This window comes from Pholis gunnellus, assembly GCF_910591455.1.
Source record: "Pholis gunnellus genome assembly, chromosome: 16".
In the NCBI taxonomy this organism is placed as follows: Eukaryota; Metazoa; Chordata; class Actinopteri; order Perciformes; family Pholidae; genus Pholis; species Pholis gunnellus.
This window is the reverse complement of record NC_136543.1, coordinates 18,529,915-18,547,650: the sequence shown is the minus strand read 5'-3', so window position 1 is coordinate 18,547,650 and position 17,736 is coordinate 18,529,915. Positions and strand designations below refer to the sequence as shown.

Below are 17,736 nucleotides of genomic sequence, written 5' to 3'. Positions count from 1 at the left end.
TTACAGGCCTTTATATCTCACATTTTACTTTGAATCATCGCTGAAAAGTTCTCCCTCCTCCTCCTCCACAAACCCTAAACAGGTCAGCCCACACGTCTCAGCCAACGCCCAAAGAGGAACTGTCCAGCACTGTGTCCGTCCAGCTTTTTAACGGAGAGACCCAGCAGCTGACCATTACCCTGGAGAACATCGGATCCGAGGACATCGAGACTCTGGAGCTCACCTCTAAGACTGTCAACACCAAAGGTTAGTACCTATCGAATGACTAAACCGTACCTTTCAATCCTACTTTTTCTGAACATTTTCGATACGCGCTTCACAAAAATCACAAAAAGGGACGATTTAGATGTTGAAGAGGGCCGAGTACGGGACCTTGGGGTACACCTTGTGTGACTTTGCGTAAGGAGATAAGGGATGATCTGTTGGTTAAGTAGGACAGGAGCCAGCTGAGGGCAGTGCCTTTTTGATACAGAGGCATTCAAAGTCTGGAGAGCAGGATGAAGGCCGCAGTGGTCGATGAAGATGAGGATGTTAAGGGCTTCGTTGTCAACAGAAATGAGGACATCATTGAAAACTTTCAGAACTTCAGTGGAGTGGGCAAAAACGTCATGGGCTCAATTAGGAAGGGAAGGACACTTATGTTTTATGTTTTCCAGGTATGGAATGTGGGAATAGTGTGCGTTATCAGTGAGGACAGCTTTTGATGTACTTCACCCACTGAGTTTTTGTTCCATCCTGCTGCAGTCCCTGTATCCGCAGTACAACAGAGGCCGCTACCTGTTGCCTTTCGTTCCACATCTTTCATGCCCCCGTGGCTTTTCACTCTGTGTTCCATGTCTTTGTTCAACACCTGCTCAGGTCCTCAGATCTCTGCAGTGCCCCTCACTCTGACAGTCTCTCTCTCTGTCTCTCTCTCTCTCTCTCTCTCTCTCTCTCTTGCTTTTTTGTCTTTGTCTCACGCTCTGTGTGGAAAAAGCAGCTGCGCTACTAAAATAGGCAGAAATATTTCCAAACATTGCACTCTATTATATTTTATTGATGATGAGATAAATGAGAAATCATGCTTTGAAAACCCCTTGCCCGGTGCTAAAATCCCGCTCAAAGTCAGTTAATTTAATCAGAAATGTAGACTTCCTTTGGTCCACAGACAGCTCTAAATACTGACACTGTAATTATATTATTACTGTATATTAAAATGTTTGATTTTAGAGAATTACGAAAGACCGACTCTGCATACGGCTGATACCAACTGATCCCACTATGGAGAGCAGAGTGCGAATCATACTCTAATTCAGGAACAATGTGTTTGATCATTCAACTGCAAATACAACAGAATCAAAACCGATGTTTGACTGTAAAAGTACACTTTTTAAACACAATTATCTTTATACATCCCTGTGAAGCCTGTAGATGTATCGCTGTATGCTTTTTTAACCATTTTAACAAAGGTTTTGACCTGCTGTTCTCAAACTATTGGACAGTACTCATAGAATAGTGCTGTATTTTCTTCTGATTCCACCATAAAACCAAGAAAAATCTGGGTTTTTTTTGCCCAACCGCTTTCTAACTTTGCGCTCAGCAGCAGTTCGATCACACAGTGATGAGCTAAGGGGGAGTGGCTGGAGGCCAGTATGAAATCGATCTGGCATTTCCAAAATAGCCCAAGGGTTCTGTGTTTAATTGAAGACGAGCTACACTAACATATCCTCCGTCCAAGAACACTCGTAGCTCCCGTCTTACCGGGCAGCTTCTGTCAGGCTTACGCGGCTCAGGTGTATATTTTTCCTCACTTTTCATGCATTTCTCTCACAAGCATGTCAAGAACTCTTCCTGCTGTGTAGAGTTGGAGGGAAATCTTTGCTGGCCAGCCCTGTTGTAGATTTAATGACCCGATGACAGCGTGGTGAGAGAATCACTGCGTCTCGCTTGTTGCCTGGGAACTTGTGTACAAAAGCCCCATCAAGCCCTCGCTCAAAGTGAATAAGAATTAGTCTGTCAGTGCTAACTAGTAAAGAACTCTAATTACAATAGCCGGGGATTTGACACTCATCCAGTGACTAACTGTCTACCTGTCAGAGCCACCAGTCTCTCCAGTTAACAAGGGTTCTCTTTGAAATGGAGCAGTTGTTGGAAACGATTCAGGCTGCAAACACAGCTCTGCCTCCGAGGCAATGCTATCTTTTGAGTTTGATTGAACGAGCAAAAATAACTGAAATCGAAACGCACCATCTCAGCTTTCCCTCCAAGGCTTTTGGCAAACACCTTAAACTTGAATGAATATCCTTGAATCATTTCATTTGGAAAATATTCTACATAATATTCGACTTGACTCTAACTTTTACTGTGTACTTCAATTAATTACGACAAAAATATTGAAGCCAGTCAACAACCAAAAAAATAGTTCTCTAAAAGTAATGCATTGTTAAAACCCAATAATAAATAAATTAACATCTCTGAAGTTTTCGATTGCTGCACATTTTTTGCCTGTTTCGTTCGTCCCATTATCTTATTTACGCATTTCAGAGCAGATATCAATGAAGCAAACCATGTTGTCTTTTACTAACATCTTTTACACAACAGTGCTTATTGATACCTCACTTGAGATAAAGGTTGAGCAAAATATTATTTAAGTCAAACAAATACCAGCTTTTTGTACTTTGCAGTCTCCAATACTCCCTGCTATGGGACATTATACTGGAAATGATACCTACCTCTAATTAATAAACAACTTGGCCAGCTTTATCCTATAACTTTATTAGTACACATACAAAGTGAAAGAACTGACTCTTAATAAGACATTGATGCAGTACACATACAATAAAGTGACCCTATGAAAATGATCACCATTAGATTATGACATTAGCAGTTAAGTATATGGGTTATGTGTGTATTGATACATCAAAACTTGAAAATAACTTTATTCTTGTGTCTCTCTGCTGTTGTAGCAGCAGTGTCTGGAAGCTGCGGTAACGTTATCATCAGCGTTTGAACCATCTCTACCTTTGCAGTCGGTATTGTTATTAATGTATACTCAGCTTCATCATTATGATATTACACATGGAAATATGAAGAGGATACAGCAGTGATCGTTATAAAGTATAAATATGTTTCATAAGGTCTACATCTTGTGTCTTAATGTTGGATGTATGAGCATTCATGCACATATTGTACCCCAAACTCTCTGTGTTATTTCATCTAATTGTGTCATAGTGTTCCATACAGTTCCTGAGGTGTGCCCTGGCAGTAGGCTTCATTACAATACAAAGAAAGAACCCCTGTAAGCAATTAAGTCGACCACATCTGAGCTCGGAGACCTTTGAAGGCCATTTTAATGTCAGACCAGCTTCCGTCTGGAGTGTGTCACAGGAGTCATGTTTTAAATTTAATCTGGGTTTCACTTTGGTTCTAAAGGCTGTCTGTCGTAGTGGTTGTATTTAGTGACGACATATCCAGGATGCAGTCCTTACCACAAAGGTTATTTTAAGAAATTAAGCAATTTCTCCTGGCTACCATGGAGCCCACACGGTCACTAACTGCACTCCCTGAATACGACGTCTTATTAAATCTTTTGACCAACAAAAAAAAACGGTTTCAGAGAGAAGCAGATAGAAGAGTCTACATTCTGTGTTTGAAGGATATATCCAGGACGTGAAACTGATTCAGCAGCGAGAACAGGTTAAAAAGATCAAGACAGAAGCTAAAGCTACAGATCACAGTGTGAAAGTGAACCACCACATCATCTGGAGAGCAAGACAGAAGAAAATGAGAATTAAAGAACAACACGGGGGTCTTTATTCACTGTTACACTCATTAAAAGGCAAAAGCAGCATGAGCAGATATTCAGTATACCTTCACTAGCTAGGTTAGCATAGAAATGCTAGTTAATGATATGCTAACCTACTCTCTTAGCTCCACAGGTTTTTATGTTGAAACGTAACATTTTAGAGACGTATATCTGCTTCCAACCTCTCCGGGTAACGAGCCTCCCCATTACACAACGTTTAACCACGACGAGCTTCAAATCCTACAAAACCAGCCTGAAAATGCAGAAAGGCTTGAACGATTGCATGAGGTTCTATGGAGCAGAGCCAGATAGTCGTCGGTACCTGGTCGGAGCCGGCCGACGCTACGATACGATTGGCCGGTCTGTGTTCGAGGATGGGACTTTGCGAAGGGTAAATTTAGAAGTGCATGTTTTTGAGCAGATGGCTTCCCCGGTGTTGACTTTGGGGCGGCTGTAGCTCAGTGGGTGGAGAGGGTCGTCCTCAAACCACAAGGTTGGCTCCCACTGTCCACATAATGAAGGGTCCAAAATGACAAGCTCTTCCTCTGAACAATGACTGGACACCAGCTAACATGTTTCATGGTGGACACTGTAACAGTTTTCATGATTTTTGAATGTAAAGAAAAACACTTGTGTCTCATTAAGATGTTAGTTTACGCAAGATATTACAACAAGTGTCACCTATCCCCTCAGTTATTATCACCTTTTCCAAAGTCACAATGAACAACATGATAGAGTTACAACACAGTTAATGCAATCCTCCTCCTAATATTAATAATAAAACATTAAAAACTAATGCTAAATCAAACAAAGACATCATTTTTAACTGCAAAAAGGAATGGCTAAATGTGATTTCAGTAGTAAACGGCTGGCAATTAAAAAGGTTACATTAAAGGCTTATAAACAGTCGACTATGTACCACCACAAGGCAAGACAACAATGTTGAGGAAGGAGGTGTGTATTTGGGAATATTCTGAATTGAGTAGGAGGAAGAGGAGAAGGAAAAGCTTGTTAAAAACTTTATTTTACTGAGTCAGCACAGAAACCGTGTTGATGGCAGAGTGCCTTCTGTTTAACGCTAACCAGAGTGACCCCTACAAAGCTGCTAGTAGATGAGCTTCCTTTGAAACTAGCAGTATTTGCAGGGTGTTGTTTCCAGTGTGTTCTAGAGGCTGATAGTTTGCACACATCAGAGAGTACTTTCTTCTGCACTGCAGCCGTATTGCAGCTTGTGTTTCCCGTGTCGGTTACGCGGTACACAGTTATTGCTGTGTTCGAGGTTTTCATCGTTGTGAATAACGAGGTCTGTAAGCGTCCTCATGATACTCGATGGAGTCTTTTTGTTAAATGCTTTTAACTGTGAATGACGGCTCCGCTAAAGCTCACTTATTGCCTCAGAGGAAGAACAGTGTGGTTGGCTGCATTAAACAACACAACCTGCTAATTGCATTGTGGTGCAATTGATCGTACAGTTCTCCTCCTCTATGTAAATGTGTCTTTTTTCTTTTTGTTGCCATAACTTCTGAAACCACTGCAGTTTCAAGAAATATGCCTATTCCTTGAAGATATTCCCACACTTTAATGAATATGTATTTTTAATCTGGTCAATCTCATTTTTAATGGTGTTTTGCCACCTCGTTCCATTAATGATGAGGTATCATCCACTTAAAATGGTGCTAGCTAAAGGTGGTTTCTGGATGGATACAGCGCTCTGAAGGTCAGCAGCTGGAACTGAGTTGACTCCAATCATCCTTTTTTACTTTTATTTGTATGCCATTCATGAGATTGTATCACCTAAACCCTTTAACTGTTAATGGATAATAATCTTAATCAATGGGAAACTGGTTGCACAAGCTTGATTTCAACTCTCATATTTAGCCATAAATAGACGTAGACAATGCTTTTGCATATCGATACTGGGGCCTCCTCTGGCAAAGTACCTGCATTTTACAAATTTCTTTCTATTTCTTATACAGTTCCAGAGCAGCTGTCATTACGTGCACCATCATAAACCATCATTGTGGTAGTTTCTCTCTTATTGTTAAACCTAAACCTAAATGTGAAAACGGATCACAGATTAACTTCAGTCCGCTACACCTCTAGTAAACATGTTTTCGGTGCATATGCTTCGTGTAAATGTCTCAAGTCCACAGCCTCACAGGCCGTATGCGCTGGCCGTAGACATTATTCACAATGCATTTGTTTTATTTTCCCTTCTTGAAAATGTCTCCGCATGGTAGCACCCATACTGCGGGTACCTCAGTCATGTGTGTAGTGTTTGTTGTGACGCTCTGCTTCGTCCGCCTTCGTATAAGCAGGAGGTCATCGGTGCAGCAGGCCCGATGACGGAGGCTGAAGAGGTTCCATGCCTGGTCGTCGTATCGCCTCGTCCCCACCTGCCTGTGCCTCCTGAGCTCTAACGTGCTCGTGGCTTTAAGACAGGCCAGGGTTGAGAGGGCCTCTCTGAAGCCCTCTGCATTTTCTGTGGGAAGTGAATGAATAAAAGATGAAGAGTCACAATAGGAAGACATCTGCGGCAAAACAAACAATCATTACTCTTCCTGGTACAGCACAGCCATCATGACGTGAGATAGGAGATCGGTTTCTCAAAAACAAAAAACAGAAATATCCCAAAAAAAACTGAGATAACAAAGCAAACTCTTCATACAGTAATCTATTGTATAGTATTTACATAAGCAGAGTTGTCTCTGAATAGCAGAAAATAAGCTGCCATCAGAGCTTTTGTTCACAGCCACCGCATTGCTCCTCTGTGGATATAAACATCAGTTCAGCTCAATTGTTCTCTACAACACTTCTGTGCATTCATATCAAATGTCTGGAAAAGGACAAAACACTTTCCACTGTGCGGCCCATACAACATAAAGGAAAAGAGGGGATTGATATTGCTTCACTGATTTAGTTTCCACGAGCAGAGCTGCCTGTCAGCTGCCTCTCATTTGACTACGTCAAGTTCCTCGTTATTTGGGATGTAAATAATTAACTGTTAATCCGTTAACGGACAGCATGGATTTTGACCGATTTTAATGCTACCAGTTCAAATAATTAGCCAAAATGTAGATGCAGAGCAAAACTCAGAGCTGGTCCTTCTTAAAGCTGAGCCTGGGCTGCTGCTGTTGTCGCTAGCTTCGGGGCTAACCCCCATCATTTGGGTGTTGAGTTGTTAAAGCATTTATTCACAGACCGGAGAGAGATGGAATTCATCTATTCAACCCAATAACCCTCCTGATTTACGCCTGATGCTCATGTTTTGGTGGTGAATGACGGTGGAGTCTGACTTTCATGCAGATCACGAGACCAGCGTCTGTGTCCCATCACGGACCTGCAATTAACAGTTTATCTACTTATTCACCGTAACCACAGTCATCAGTCTACCTTGGTCCCCATGTGTGGATATTGTAGACAGCGGGGATTTTGGAAACATTGGCATTTCATGTAACGGAATTGTCCAATATTGCCCGGTGTTGTTGTTTGAGCAGTAGTGGTGGACTATTGAGTAAACTGTCTGAGCAGTAGTGGTACTTGCATCTATCAATGTCAAATGTTACTCCAGCGATTCTCTCTCGTACTCTGAAACGCCCAGTGGTGGTGGTGACCTCAGAGTCCACAGCCGGCTCGTCATAGGACGATGAGATCATCCATGTTTGACAGTGAAGTTATCTGATATTTGTCTTTTGTGTTCAGTCTACTGTTAACTGTTGACACTACTGATTGCTTTAATCAGACACACGCAGAGCTCCTTTGTGCCCTAATTAGTTTTTGACTTGTTGTGAAATCGGACGACTCCCAGATCTTCAATCTGAGCATTTATTTGAACAATTGTGGTGATTCAAAGTTACACAATGCCCTCCTGCAATTTCTCTGATTGCTGCTGACTGATGCCTGTTATTTCTTGTATTTATTACCTTATAACTCTCCTGCAAAGCCTCTACTCTTTATTCCCTAACAGGTGGGTTATTGTGGGAGAAATAAAAGCAGGCTAGTCACGGCCAGAAAGGATGAAAATCTGAAAACCCGACCGAAGTGTTCCCGACAGACGGCGTTTGAAACAGAGGTTGTTTTGTATCTGCCCTAAAGAAGCACTGACGTGATCCCTATATTGTCTTTTCAAGAGTAAGAATGTCTCTGGCTAATATTCTAAATAATACATGAAAGATATCTCAACAGTCATTTCTTGTGACTCATAGTTTAGTAGTGTGACGATATTAATGTGTCATCCACAACCCTGGCAGTCTACCTGTTGAGTTACAAGGCCTGGTGTTGCATATTCAACTGAATGTTTCTTTTTCCCCCCAAATCCCATTTCTTTTAAATCATTTCCTTCTGTGCTTCACTCTCCTTTTTTCTCTCTCTCTCGTTTAATTCACTGCAAGGAAGCTCTGGAGTTTATGAATATTTAAAGTGCAGCGTTATTCACAAAATCTTTATTTAATGCCGCCTACATTGATGTCCTCTCAGAGGATTTTAGAGGCTTTGGTTATGAATCAAGCAGGGACGTGTAAGCTGTTGTTCCTACGGTGAACTTGCATCTCCCCTTCTGTTAAAATCAGCCCGCTTGCTGTTCCTGCAATCCCTTAGAGCGGGAGTGGCTCACCTGCACACACAGAACACATGCTTTATTCAGGTGGCGTATCATTCATTTGATGCTGCTGGCTGAAGTGGATGCAGCTGAATCATTCGTCTCAGGTAGAAGAGGGTTGGAGGCGTACATTTGCGAAAGGCAGGTCTAGTGACGAGCAGCCAAAGGACTCTGAGCCAATCAGCAGCTTTGTTGCTCTGGAAAGCGTATTGCGAAGGAAACATCACGGTAGCACGGCTTCCTTAGTGATGTGCAAGCTGACTGCTCATGTGTGCAAATTGCCTTTGGGCGATTACAAGCACAGCAGTGTCATTTTGTTTTCCTTGTCCAAAACTATTACCATCCAAAAATGTTACCACAAGCTTGGCAAGTCTTGCCGTCTTTGATCCCAGCAGGTATCATCCCACCCAGAATGGGTGATTTTTCTTTCAAAATCAGTTCTATTTCATTTGTTTGTTCTTAATTTGGCTTTATCTCCCTTTTTGTGTGTGCAGAGAAAGTGTTTGGGGAGTTTCTGAGCTGGGAGCTAGAGGACGCTTTGTCTCGCCTGCCTCTGAAGTCCGGCCAGGCCGTGACACTGACCGTAAACATCAAAGTCAAGCTGGACTTCTCCGGCCAGGAGAACCTGCTGCAGGACCTCAATGATGGTGAGTGGACAAAGACGGCCTTTTGTAAGCGTATACCTGCTAATTAATGCAAGAGCAACTCTAAATGGGTGTCAAAAGCTCACAGTTCACTGAAAGGGGGTGGCATGTTTTGCCATGATATGTGGTTACCAGCAGGTGGACATTGGTGAGTGAACTGTTTTGTCTATTTCATGCATTGCCATACGTTTTGGTACAGACAGACACACAAATCCCCCTCAGGATGAAATATATACCGTTTGTATCCAGATCTTCCCACCAAGTATCTGCTGAACTAAAAAAATTCCCATCAGCCTCAGTTTTATCATCAAATATTATCATGCTAACACGCTAAACTCAGACGCTGAACATGGTCGACTGTTAAACATCAGCAGGTTAGCATTGTTTCATAGAGAGTTTTAGCATGCTGGCGTTAGCGTTTAGCTTAAAGCACTGCTGTGCACAGTCGCTAGCATGGCTGCAGAATAATAGTCTTGTTAACTGATGATGTTTAGTACGAGTTTACATAATTAGTCAATATGAGTATCAAATTATTTATTTATTTATCAAGTCATAAATGTTGTTTGTTCATCTGCATTACGTCAAAACTGAGAACTCTCTCACATCACTCTTAATAATTCAATAATCATTTGCCTCTAAGCCAAACAGAAATATCATGAAATATACCCAACCATGTGATGATATTTTGTATAAATAACACAATATTATACTTGTAATGCAATAGAGTTCACCAGCTCCACAAACTACAGTCTTCAAAATGACTAAAGTTGAGTCGATACTCGCGTTGCCCTCGTGAAGGTGTGATTTATTGCAGGGCTGTTGTGGGTGTTTCTATTGAACTTGCATTCGAGTGTGTTCGTCCCCATGAAGGCAAAGGTTTTTTCATTTGTTTCCCTCAAAGTGGATTGCAGTAGAATTGTTATGCCATCTTTTAACTGTGCAGCTGAAGCTATGCACGTGTTGGATGCAGAAGTACGCTGTTAATGCGTCGCTGTGCATGGAGCCCCCTGCATTACAGGGATTTGAGCTTCCTTGTTTAAGATTCAGCGGCACTAGGAGAGAGGTCTCGAGGTCTCCACACCTCCGCCGCTCTCCCAGCTCCCGGCTTCCTCACTTCATCTGGCGAATTTCCTCTCTTCTAATTCTAATTCCTGGTTAAAAAGAAATAGTCTCACCTCCTCCCCTACCTCGAAGCCCATTCATTGTGTTCCTTCTCCAGTCTTTCTCATTGCTCATGCTCAGCCCTTCTTTCAGTTCTGCCTCGCTCGCCCCCGTGCCTCCTTTTTCAAACTGTGGAACCTCTCCACCACCGAGTCTGGGCTGATAAATATTAATGATTGGAACCATTGCTATGGAACTGCTCCTGCACCACAGAGACTTCACTTTGTGTGTGTTTGTGTATGTGGATTCAGATGACTGAGAAAGTAAATACATACAATGTGTGTTTATCTCAGCCCCAGTGCTCCTCATGAGGTCATTTGAGCGATACTGTTTCAACGTTTTAATTAGCTGAGCAATAATTGGGGGCCCTGAATTAAGGAGATAAGACGTGGTCTAAACAGCGGCTGTGAATTCAGTTGTTATGGGAACATTATGGGATGCAGTTTTTGCTCAACACGTTTGATGCTATCTGCCACTTTAATACATGAACAAAATCACGTTATTAATGTTGTGTGAATGTACTCATGAACTTATTTGCATAAAGACAGTTTCTGTGCTGGAAGATTACCAATTTCTGCAATCAAACGTCTTGATTAGGCACGACTGATGCTTCCAACAACTGTTTAATTGTTTTGCATAGTCACCACACATAGTCACACGTGCATTTAAACGTCGCCACACATGGTACCATTAGTGAGTCACATTGTTAGAGGCATCAACATAACATTGTTTGTTTATTTCGTACGTATCAAAGTATAAAAACGAATAGTTTGGTTACCGAAACCCGGAAATTAAACGTGCCTCGGGGCTTAATTATCGACCGTATTATCGATGAGCTCCGATGTTTTCGGTTCTCTTTGAATCAGTACTTCTTAGCATTTCAATGCTCTTCATTATCAGCCTGTAGCATCTCCTCTGTTCTCTGTGTCTGGGCCGAGCTCCTCTAACTACGCTCATTACTGTGTTCAGTAACACCTTCCACAATAACAATCCAATACTTAATCAATACACCACTTCAACCGGCATAAAAACAGAGAAAAGCTGATTTTCAATCCGCTCTGGCTGCAGTCTCTCATCCACCGTCCATTCTAACTCTTAGCAAGACAACAAACGAGCGTAGTTTGAACTGTTCTTTAACCTTTTTTACAATACAGAATATTGTTGCAACCTTTAGCATCATAAAATATTTGGAGAGCTTTACAATCACACACAAAATGAACATGAATGTATTACATGGATTCAGACATCTGCAGTAATATTGCAGCAGACAGAGTGTAGATATGAACGATTAATTAATTCAGAACAGGACATGTTGTAGTGAAAATTAATTAAACTGGAACAAGATTTGTGTTTAGACACAACTGCACATAATGTCTGAGTACTGACTCTGCGTCCAATGCAGTGAAATCAGGGGGGACTATTCACTGTTAATTGTTTTTTTTTAAATACCATTGGTAATATGTTTAATAACCTTAGTAGAATGATGTACCTTGCTGCTCTGCTTTGCTAATAGACTAATTGGTTGTCTTCAAACAAGACAAAGCACTGATCGTAAATGCACAGAAACAAATATTGAAGATCGATGTCTGTCATTTGTCATTTTTGCCATTTTCTACACTGAAAATGGCAACACAGTATGTTTGTACAGCAGTCTTCATACTTAGCGGATTAATGCGTTCTTTTGATTTGTTCCCACCTTCTGGAAACAGTTAATGAACTAAACCATTGCCAACAAATCGGTAGCGTCTTCAAAATGTTTCGTTTCGTGTCATTTGGTTCAATTTGCTGGATTTCTTAACAGCACCGAGGAATGGACGGTAAATGGACGGTAAGTGGACTGCATTTATATCGTGCTTTTATTGGAATTACTTTACAACCCGTCTCTCATTCAAACGTTCACACACACACCAGACCTCAGACCAATGGCACTGAGCTACGAAGCCATTTGGTCTGACCGTTGGGAGACGTTTGTGTGTTCGGTATATTGCTCAAGAACACTTTGACAGGAGGTGCTGCCGACCCTGCTATCAGTGAACCACTCGCACAACCTCCTGAGCCACAGACACCTGTAGAAAATGCATTTCTAATTCAGCATTTATTTTTTCACTAATAGCAAGTCTTTTTGTAAAATATGAATGATAAAAAGTACATTCTGAGAGCTTTGCTTAGTTAGTTAGTTTAGAAGTCTATATGCTAAACATGAAGCTAGAGCCAGCAGGGGTTTACAACATAACTGTAGGTGAAACTACAAATTCTCATTTTTACATTTCTGCTTAAAAACAAACAAACAAGACATGTGATAAATCAATACATTAACAAACAGTTGTTGATCAGTGGCCCTACGCTTCAAACTATGACGCTCTATGTACCCCTCTGGCGTCAGTCTACACTCGTAACGTGCAAAGTGTCTTTTCAAAATAAACTCCCAACATAGGTTTACTTAGTTTTTAGGTTTACTTCTGCAACAGAACTAGGTAGTTTGGTTAACACAATAAAATGTATTGGGATATAGGAAAAGATTGTGATTAGGGTTTCAGTAAGTACGTCTGTCATGAAGTAACTACGTTTGTAATGTAACTGGCATCAGCGCAGTACTCACGATGACGTGCGTTCACACAGGACACGAACAGCGGTCTCCTGGGTGAACGTCATGTTTGTTTGACCTGTCCAACGTCCGCTCCCTCCCGCCCTTCATGGACTGTCTTGCTCTTTATACATCAGTTGCTCATTGATCATGTGGATGAATATGAATGTGGATGCATGTGAATGACGTTTGCCTTCAGTTTGCCCGGGTGTAAAGATGTACATACACACTTTTATTTCCCCCTCTGTCGTTTTCCTCTTTCACACTTTCTCTTTTTCCAGCTCCACAGCCTGAGGATAGATGCTAGCTCACAGCGTGTGTGTGTGTGTGTGTGTGTGTGTGTGTGTGTGTGTGTGTGTGTGTGTGTGTGTGTGTGTGTGTGTGTGTGTGTGTGTGTGTGTGTGTGTGTGTGTGTGTGTGTGTGTGTGTGTGTGTGTGTGTGTGTGTGTGTCTCTGATGTGTTTGCTGCGGGTACATTGTGTTACATCAGCGCCTCTCTATATTTAATATAACTGTAAGCACCGAGCCATCATATGACCAAGGTTCAGATTTGACTGTTATGCTGCACTGAAGGTGGGAATTAGTGTGTGCCTTGATTTACACCCGTCAGACGGCGGAGTGATATTACGTTTCTCACTAATTATATGCTATGGATTGATCAATGTGCACATTGAGGAGAAAGTCAATCCGTCGGCCTTAACTGTAATGCTGCCTGGCAGTTGTGCACTCGATGTCCTTTGTGTTTCAGCTGAGGCAGAAGGGGCAAAGCAGACAAAGCCACAGGAAACAGTGCATCCAAAACATGCCGAGGCTGATTGATTTATCCTCGGAATAGTTTGTCCCTCACTTTGGGTCCGGCTCGAGAGCACGACACCATAACTTAGGATCAGAAGGGAGTGATGTCATCACTCAAGACTAATTGGCCTTGACTTGGCGAGCTTTGTCGTATTAAATGGTGTGAGCATTGTACCCTAATGACAGTGCTACCGCCTACATTAATGTTGTATTTGAAGACGTGCCTTGTACCACAGAAAATGTCTGCTTTTAAAAACAAAGTAAAGAGACACAGGAAACACATTATGCCAACTAACAACATAAATTAAATGGCTCAGACGGAGAAGAAGGTGCATTCAAGCTCTTTTTAATTTAGGAGACAGGGAGGTGCTTTTGTTTTTTCGGGTTTTCTCATTGTTTGTCCTCAGCCGGCGTCATGGAGAAAATCCACTGCTGTGCTACTTACTGTCTGTTTTAAAGTACCGAACCTGCAGCACCAACACCACCTTTTAGGCCCCAAGAAGAAGCATTGACGTGTGATATGTTCATGTTTCTCGATGGGGAGAAAGAAAACAACAACCTTGTAGACAAATATGGCTGCTTATGAAACCCCAGTACTTTAAACTTTTTTTTTTTAAATATTGAAATAGCATTGAGGTATTGATTGTCTGGTCATTTGCATTCAGTCCCCTTGTTGGATAGATGGTAAGTAAACAGGATGAAATGACGTCACATCTGGCTGATGAGTGTAATAAAACAAGAGTAAAAGTAATAAGTTCATTATGTAAACATTGTGCATCTTTGGTGGACTGGATAGCCGTCAGATCTCCAGAGAGCTACTTTATGTGAGTCACAGAGGCCTTCAATACCGGTTATATACCGACCCGACTGAGTCAAACACCTCGGAAGGTGATCGACTTCCAGCTGTTAGTCATGAAACTCAGACCTTCAACCGCCCGGCTTGAGCAGCTTGAATGAGAGCCGGTGAAGATGATAAAACCTTTGTCTCGCTCGTAGTCCATGTGTTTGTGTTATGTTGTTATCAGGCCAGCCAAACTGTTGTTGTTGTAACTAAACTATTAAAGTGCACAAGTTGTTATTCTTTGTTTTTTGGCCGTCACTACCACCCTCTGGATCTAATCTGTTTATCTCTTTTTTTATTATTTTTCCCAAGCGAGATATCACAAAACATATTGTATTATTTTTGCAATAGTCATTTTAAAACACACCCTGCTTTATTTGCAAAGTAAGTGGCGTTCCTCCACTTCCAGGTTTCCAGTTTGTTGGGAATAGATAGAAAGAGAACTGAGCGGTTATCATGAGCGGTGATAGCCACCATGGCTGCACAGACGGAGATAAGAGTGCGACCTACAGAAACCTAATTAACAGGAAAATCAAAGGAAAAAAAGACGTCGGTGGCGGACACACCTTTTGATAGGTGATCTCTCAGCAGGACAGCTCACAAACAGTCACTTATCTTATCACAAGATGGTCTCTTCTGAGGCCTTTGTTGTATTGAAGTTAAGGATATAGCGATACGTCAGTAGCCGTAAAATGACAAAAAAACTGGTAGAATATGAATATCTTTTGTATTATTGTCTCAAGTCAAATACCTCGTGAATCACTGCCAGACATTCGTTCGTGATGAGCAAAGCAGCTGTCGGTAGATGACTTTAATGGAGCTTCCAGACAGAAGAGCTCGCTGTAATGACTGAAATCATTTGTTCAGATCTTTGCGTATTACCTACCAGATCCCTGCTCGTCACGTAGAGCCCTTCCTCTCGCTCTCTTTGTAGGGTTGATGGAAGCGTAATGATGCTCTCAGTCTCAGTGGTGCGTGTCGGCTCTGGTTTTCTCGCTGTGATATCTTGATGTGTTGAATTGGATTAATGGTGTATTTGATGTATGTGTCAAAGTGGTTTAACTCGCATTGTAAAACACGTAATTGTCCATCTATATATATATATTACATGTTGAATTCAGCTCGGGTCAAGCAGCGGTTGGTATCTTATGTGTATTTTCCTTTCTCACGGTTGTCTTCCTTTAACAGGATATTGAACAGGGTGTTAATGTTTGCTCTGTAACAAGTCATATTTTCCATATCTACTAGTTTATCTTCCAGGAAAAAGGCTCGTAAACGGACACGGCAGAGATCCACAGTAGCATCTGAACCCACAGACCGGTGATAATCACTATTTTGCGAGTAAATAGCTACATGTAATTAAACTAGTAGTTTGCAGTAGCTTGTTGGTAGTTCACCTATGATAACTTCACACTGATTTAAGTAGTTAAATTAACTTTTTGCCATTTTTTTTGTGTAGCTAAAGCTACTTAAACTACAAAGGATTTAGTTTTTTTATTTATATTTTACCATTGTTTCTCTACTGTAGTTGAACCCCATTCGACCAGCTCAGTCTCTTTTTTCTTTCAATGCACTCTTCACTCAGCCATCACCACACACTTGACCTTTCACCTTTGTGTAGTGCCTGCATGTTGAAAGGGGGGGGGGCGTGGCTACAGCACAGCATAGATCTATCCAAATGTCAGCCTGAGGAAGAATCACCGATGGCCATACCATCAGGTTCCCTATTAGCATTGGGTTTGATCTGACCACTGATAGAGACCTTGACTCCACCCTATTCTCCCCGAGACGGATCGACAGAGAACTACACAGATACTGATTTGGGGGGGGGGGGGGATTGTGACTTGTGAGCAATGCCATCGTTCACACAGCACCCATTACTCACACAGTCTCTGTGCCACAGGACACAACAAGTCATGTGTATCTTCTGAACTGGGCCTCGTACCGTAATGACAGATGCCGTTCATAAAGTCTGGATTTCTGGGTCTCTCCCTCTCTGCCACTCCGAGTGTGTGTGACTCGATGCATATCTAATCTGTTTAGCAGCAGGATACAGAGAATGAGGCAATAACAGGAGGAGATTGTTGTCACCGGGGCAGTGACAGCTATCGCTATGGAGAAGTCTGTGCGCTGTGCATTTTTTTTTGGGGCTGTCCCGAAAGACGAAAGCTGACAATTGTGAGTGAAACACGGTGAAATCTAATGAAACACTCTAGATCATGAAACATGTTTACCAAGGCAGGTTTAAAGCTGTGCTGACCAAAGACGGGCCATTTTCAAGCCGACTGTTGTTATTTATCAAATAGAAGAAAATCTGTGTTTGCTCTGTTCACATATGACTTTCTGTAATAGCACCCGAAAGAAATAGCTGGGACCTAATGAGGGAAGGAGTAGAGCCGATGCTTTTCTTTATTATGCCTATCATCGGGGACGCACCGCTATTTCAAATTTCCCCTCTTTTATGTTTCATTATGTTACTTGTAAGTCTCCCTGTTTCCTGATCTGCTCCAGTCTTAATTTGCTGTTTGCTGTTCAGACAATCTCAACACTTCCTCCTTCTGTTCACCTTTTGTCACGGTAAATTTAGCACAATCCACATTTTGACGGTATTAATTCCATCGGTACAGCGACATATTCATGCCGTACACGCCCGTCTGTTGCTCTGGCTTTTTTTCTTTCCTCACAGAAATGCTCCTCCAGTTGGTTCTATTTTACCAATCTGGCATGTGGTTGTTATAGTTTGATATTCTGTGACTTTGTCCGTCCGTCTTCAGTGAACCCAATTGCCTGAGCTGCTACACATGCCGGTAATGTCCCCTCTCTTAGGGGAAATTGCAGGGCTTTGCCTTCCACTGACGTCAGAGAGAGCGATACGGGTCCTTCGACGTCAGAGCCTGGGCTCTGGGCGTCATTTTTGAGTATTGTCTGAGCGGGTTGAAAGCAGCAGCCCCTGTGGTGGAGCCTTATGCAGCTGCTGATAGTGCAGCTGCTACTGTGTCCAACTGCTTCTGTCAAGGTCATAAATATAAAATCATTCACTTTTTCTTCACATTCTCACAGAAGCACCATGAGCCGTAGAAATCCACTTCGATTTTCTATCATTTTCAGATATTAAAACCTAAACTTTATGGAGTCAAGTATGCTGTTAGCAGTCTTACAAGACAAAGTGAATATAATATAATACTAATTCTACTAATAACACTCATAATACTAATAATGAAAATACTTTTATTTATATTGAGGTTTTTTAGAATACATGGTAACAAACAGTTGCTTCACATATTTACATACACACATTCAACTACAAGTATACATACATACGGAGACGTA

At 41.8% G+C, this 17,736-nt stretch overlaps 1 protein-coding gene across 2 annotated transcripts in view; it reads left to right on the top strand.

Annotated features, from left to right (window-relative positions):
• The window catches only part of trappc9 (trafficking protein particle complex subunit 9), a 156,222-nt gene that overhangs the window by 36,634 nt on the left and 101,852 nt on the right, over window positions 1-17,736 (top strand). For both annotated transcript variants that reach the window (XM_079175870.1, XM_079175869.1), the window contains 2 exons: window positions 83-246; window positions 8,876-9,028. In XM_079175870.1, coding sequence (XP_079031996.1) covers window positions 83-246; window positions 8,876-9,028 — 317 coding nt within the window. The remainder of the gene's footprint in view (window positions 1-82; window positions 247-8,875; window positions 9,029-17,736) is intronic.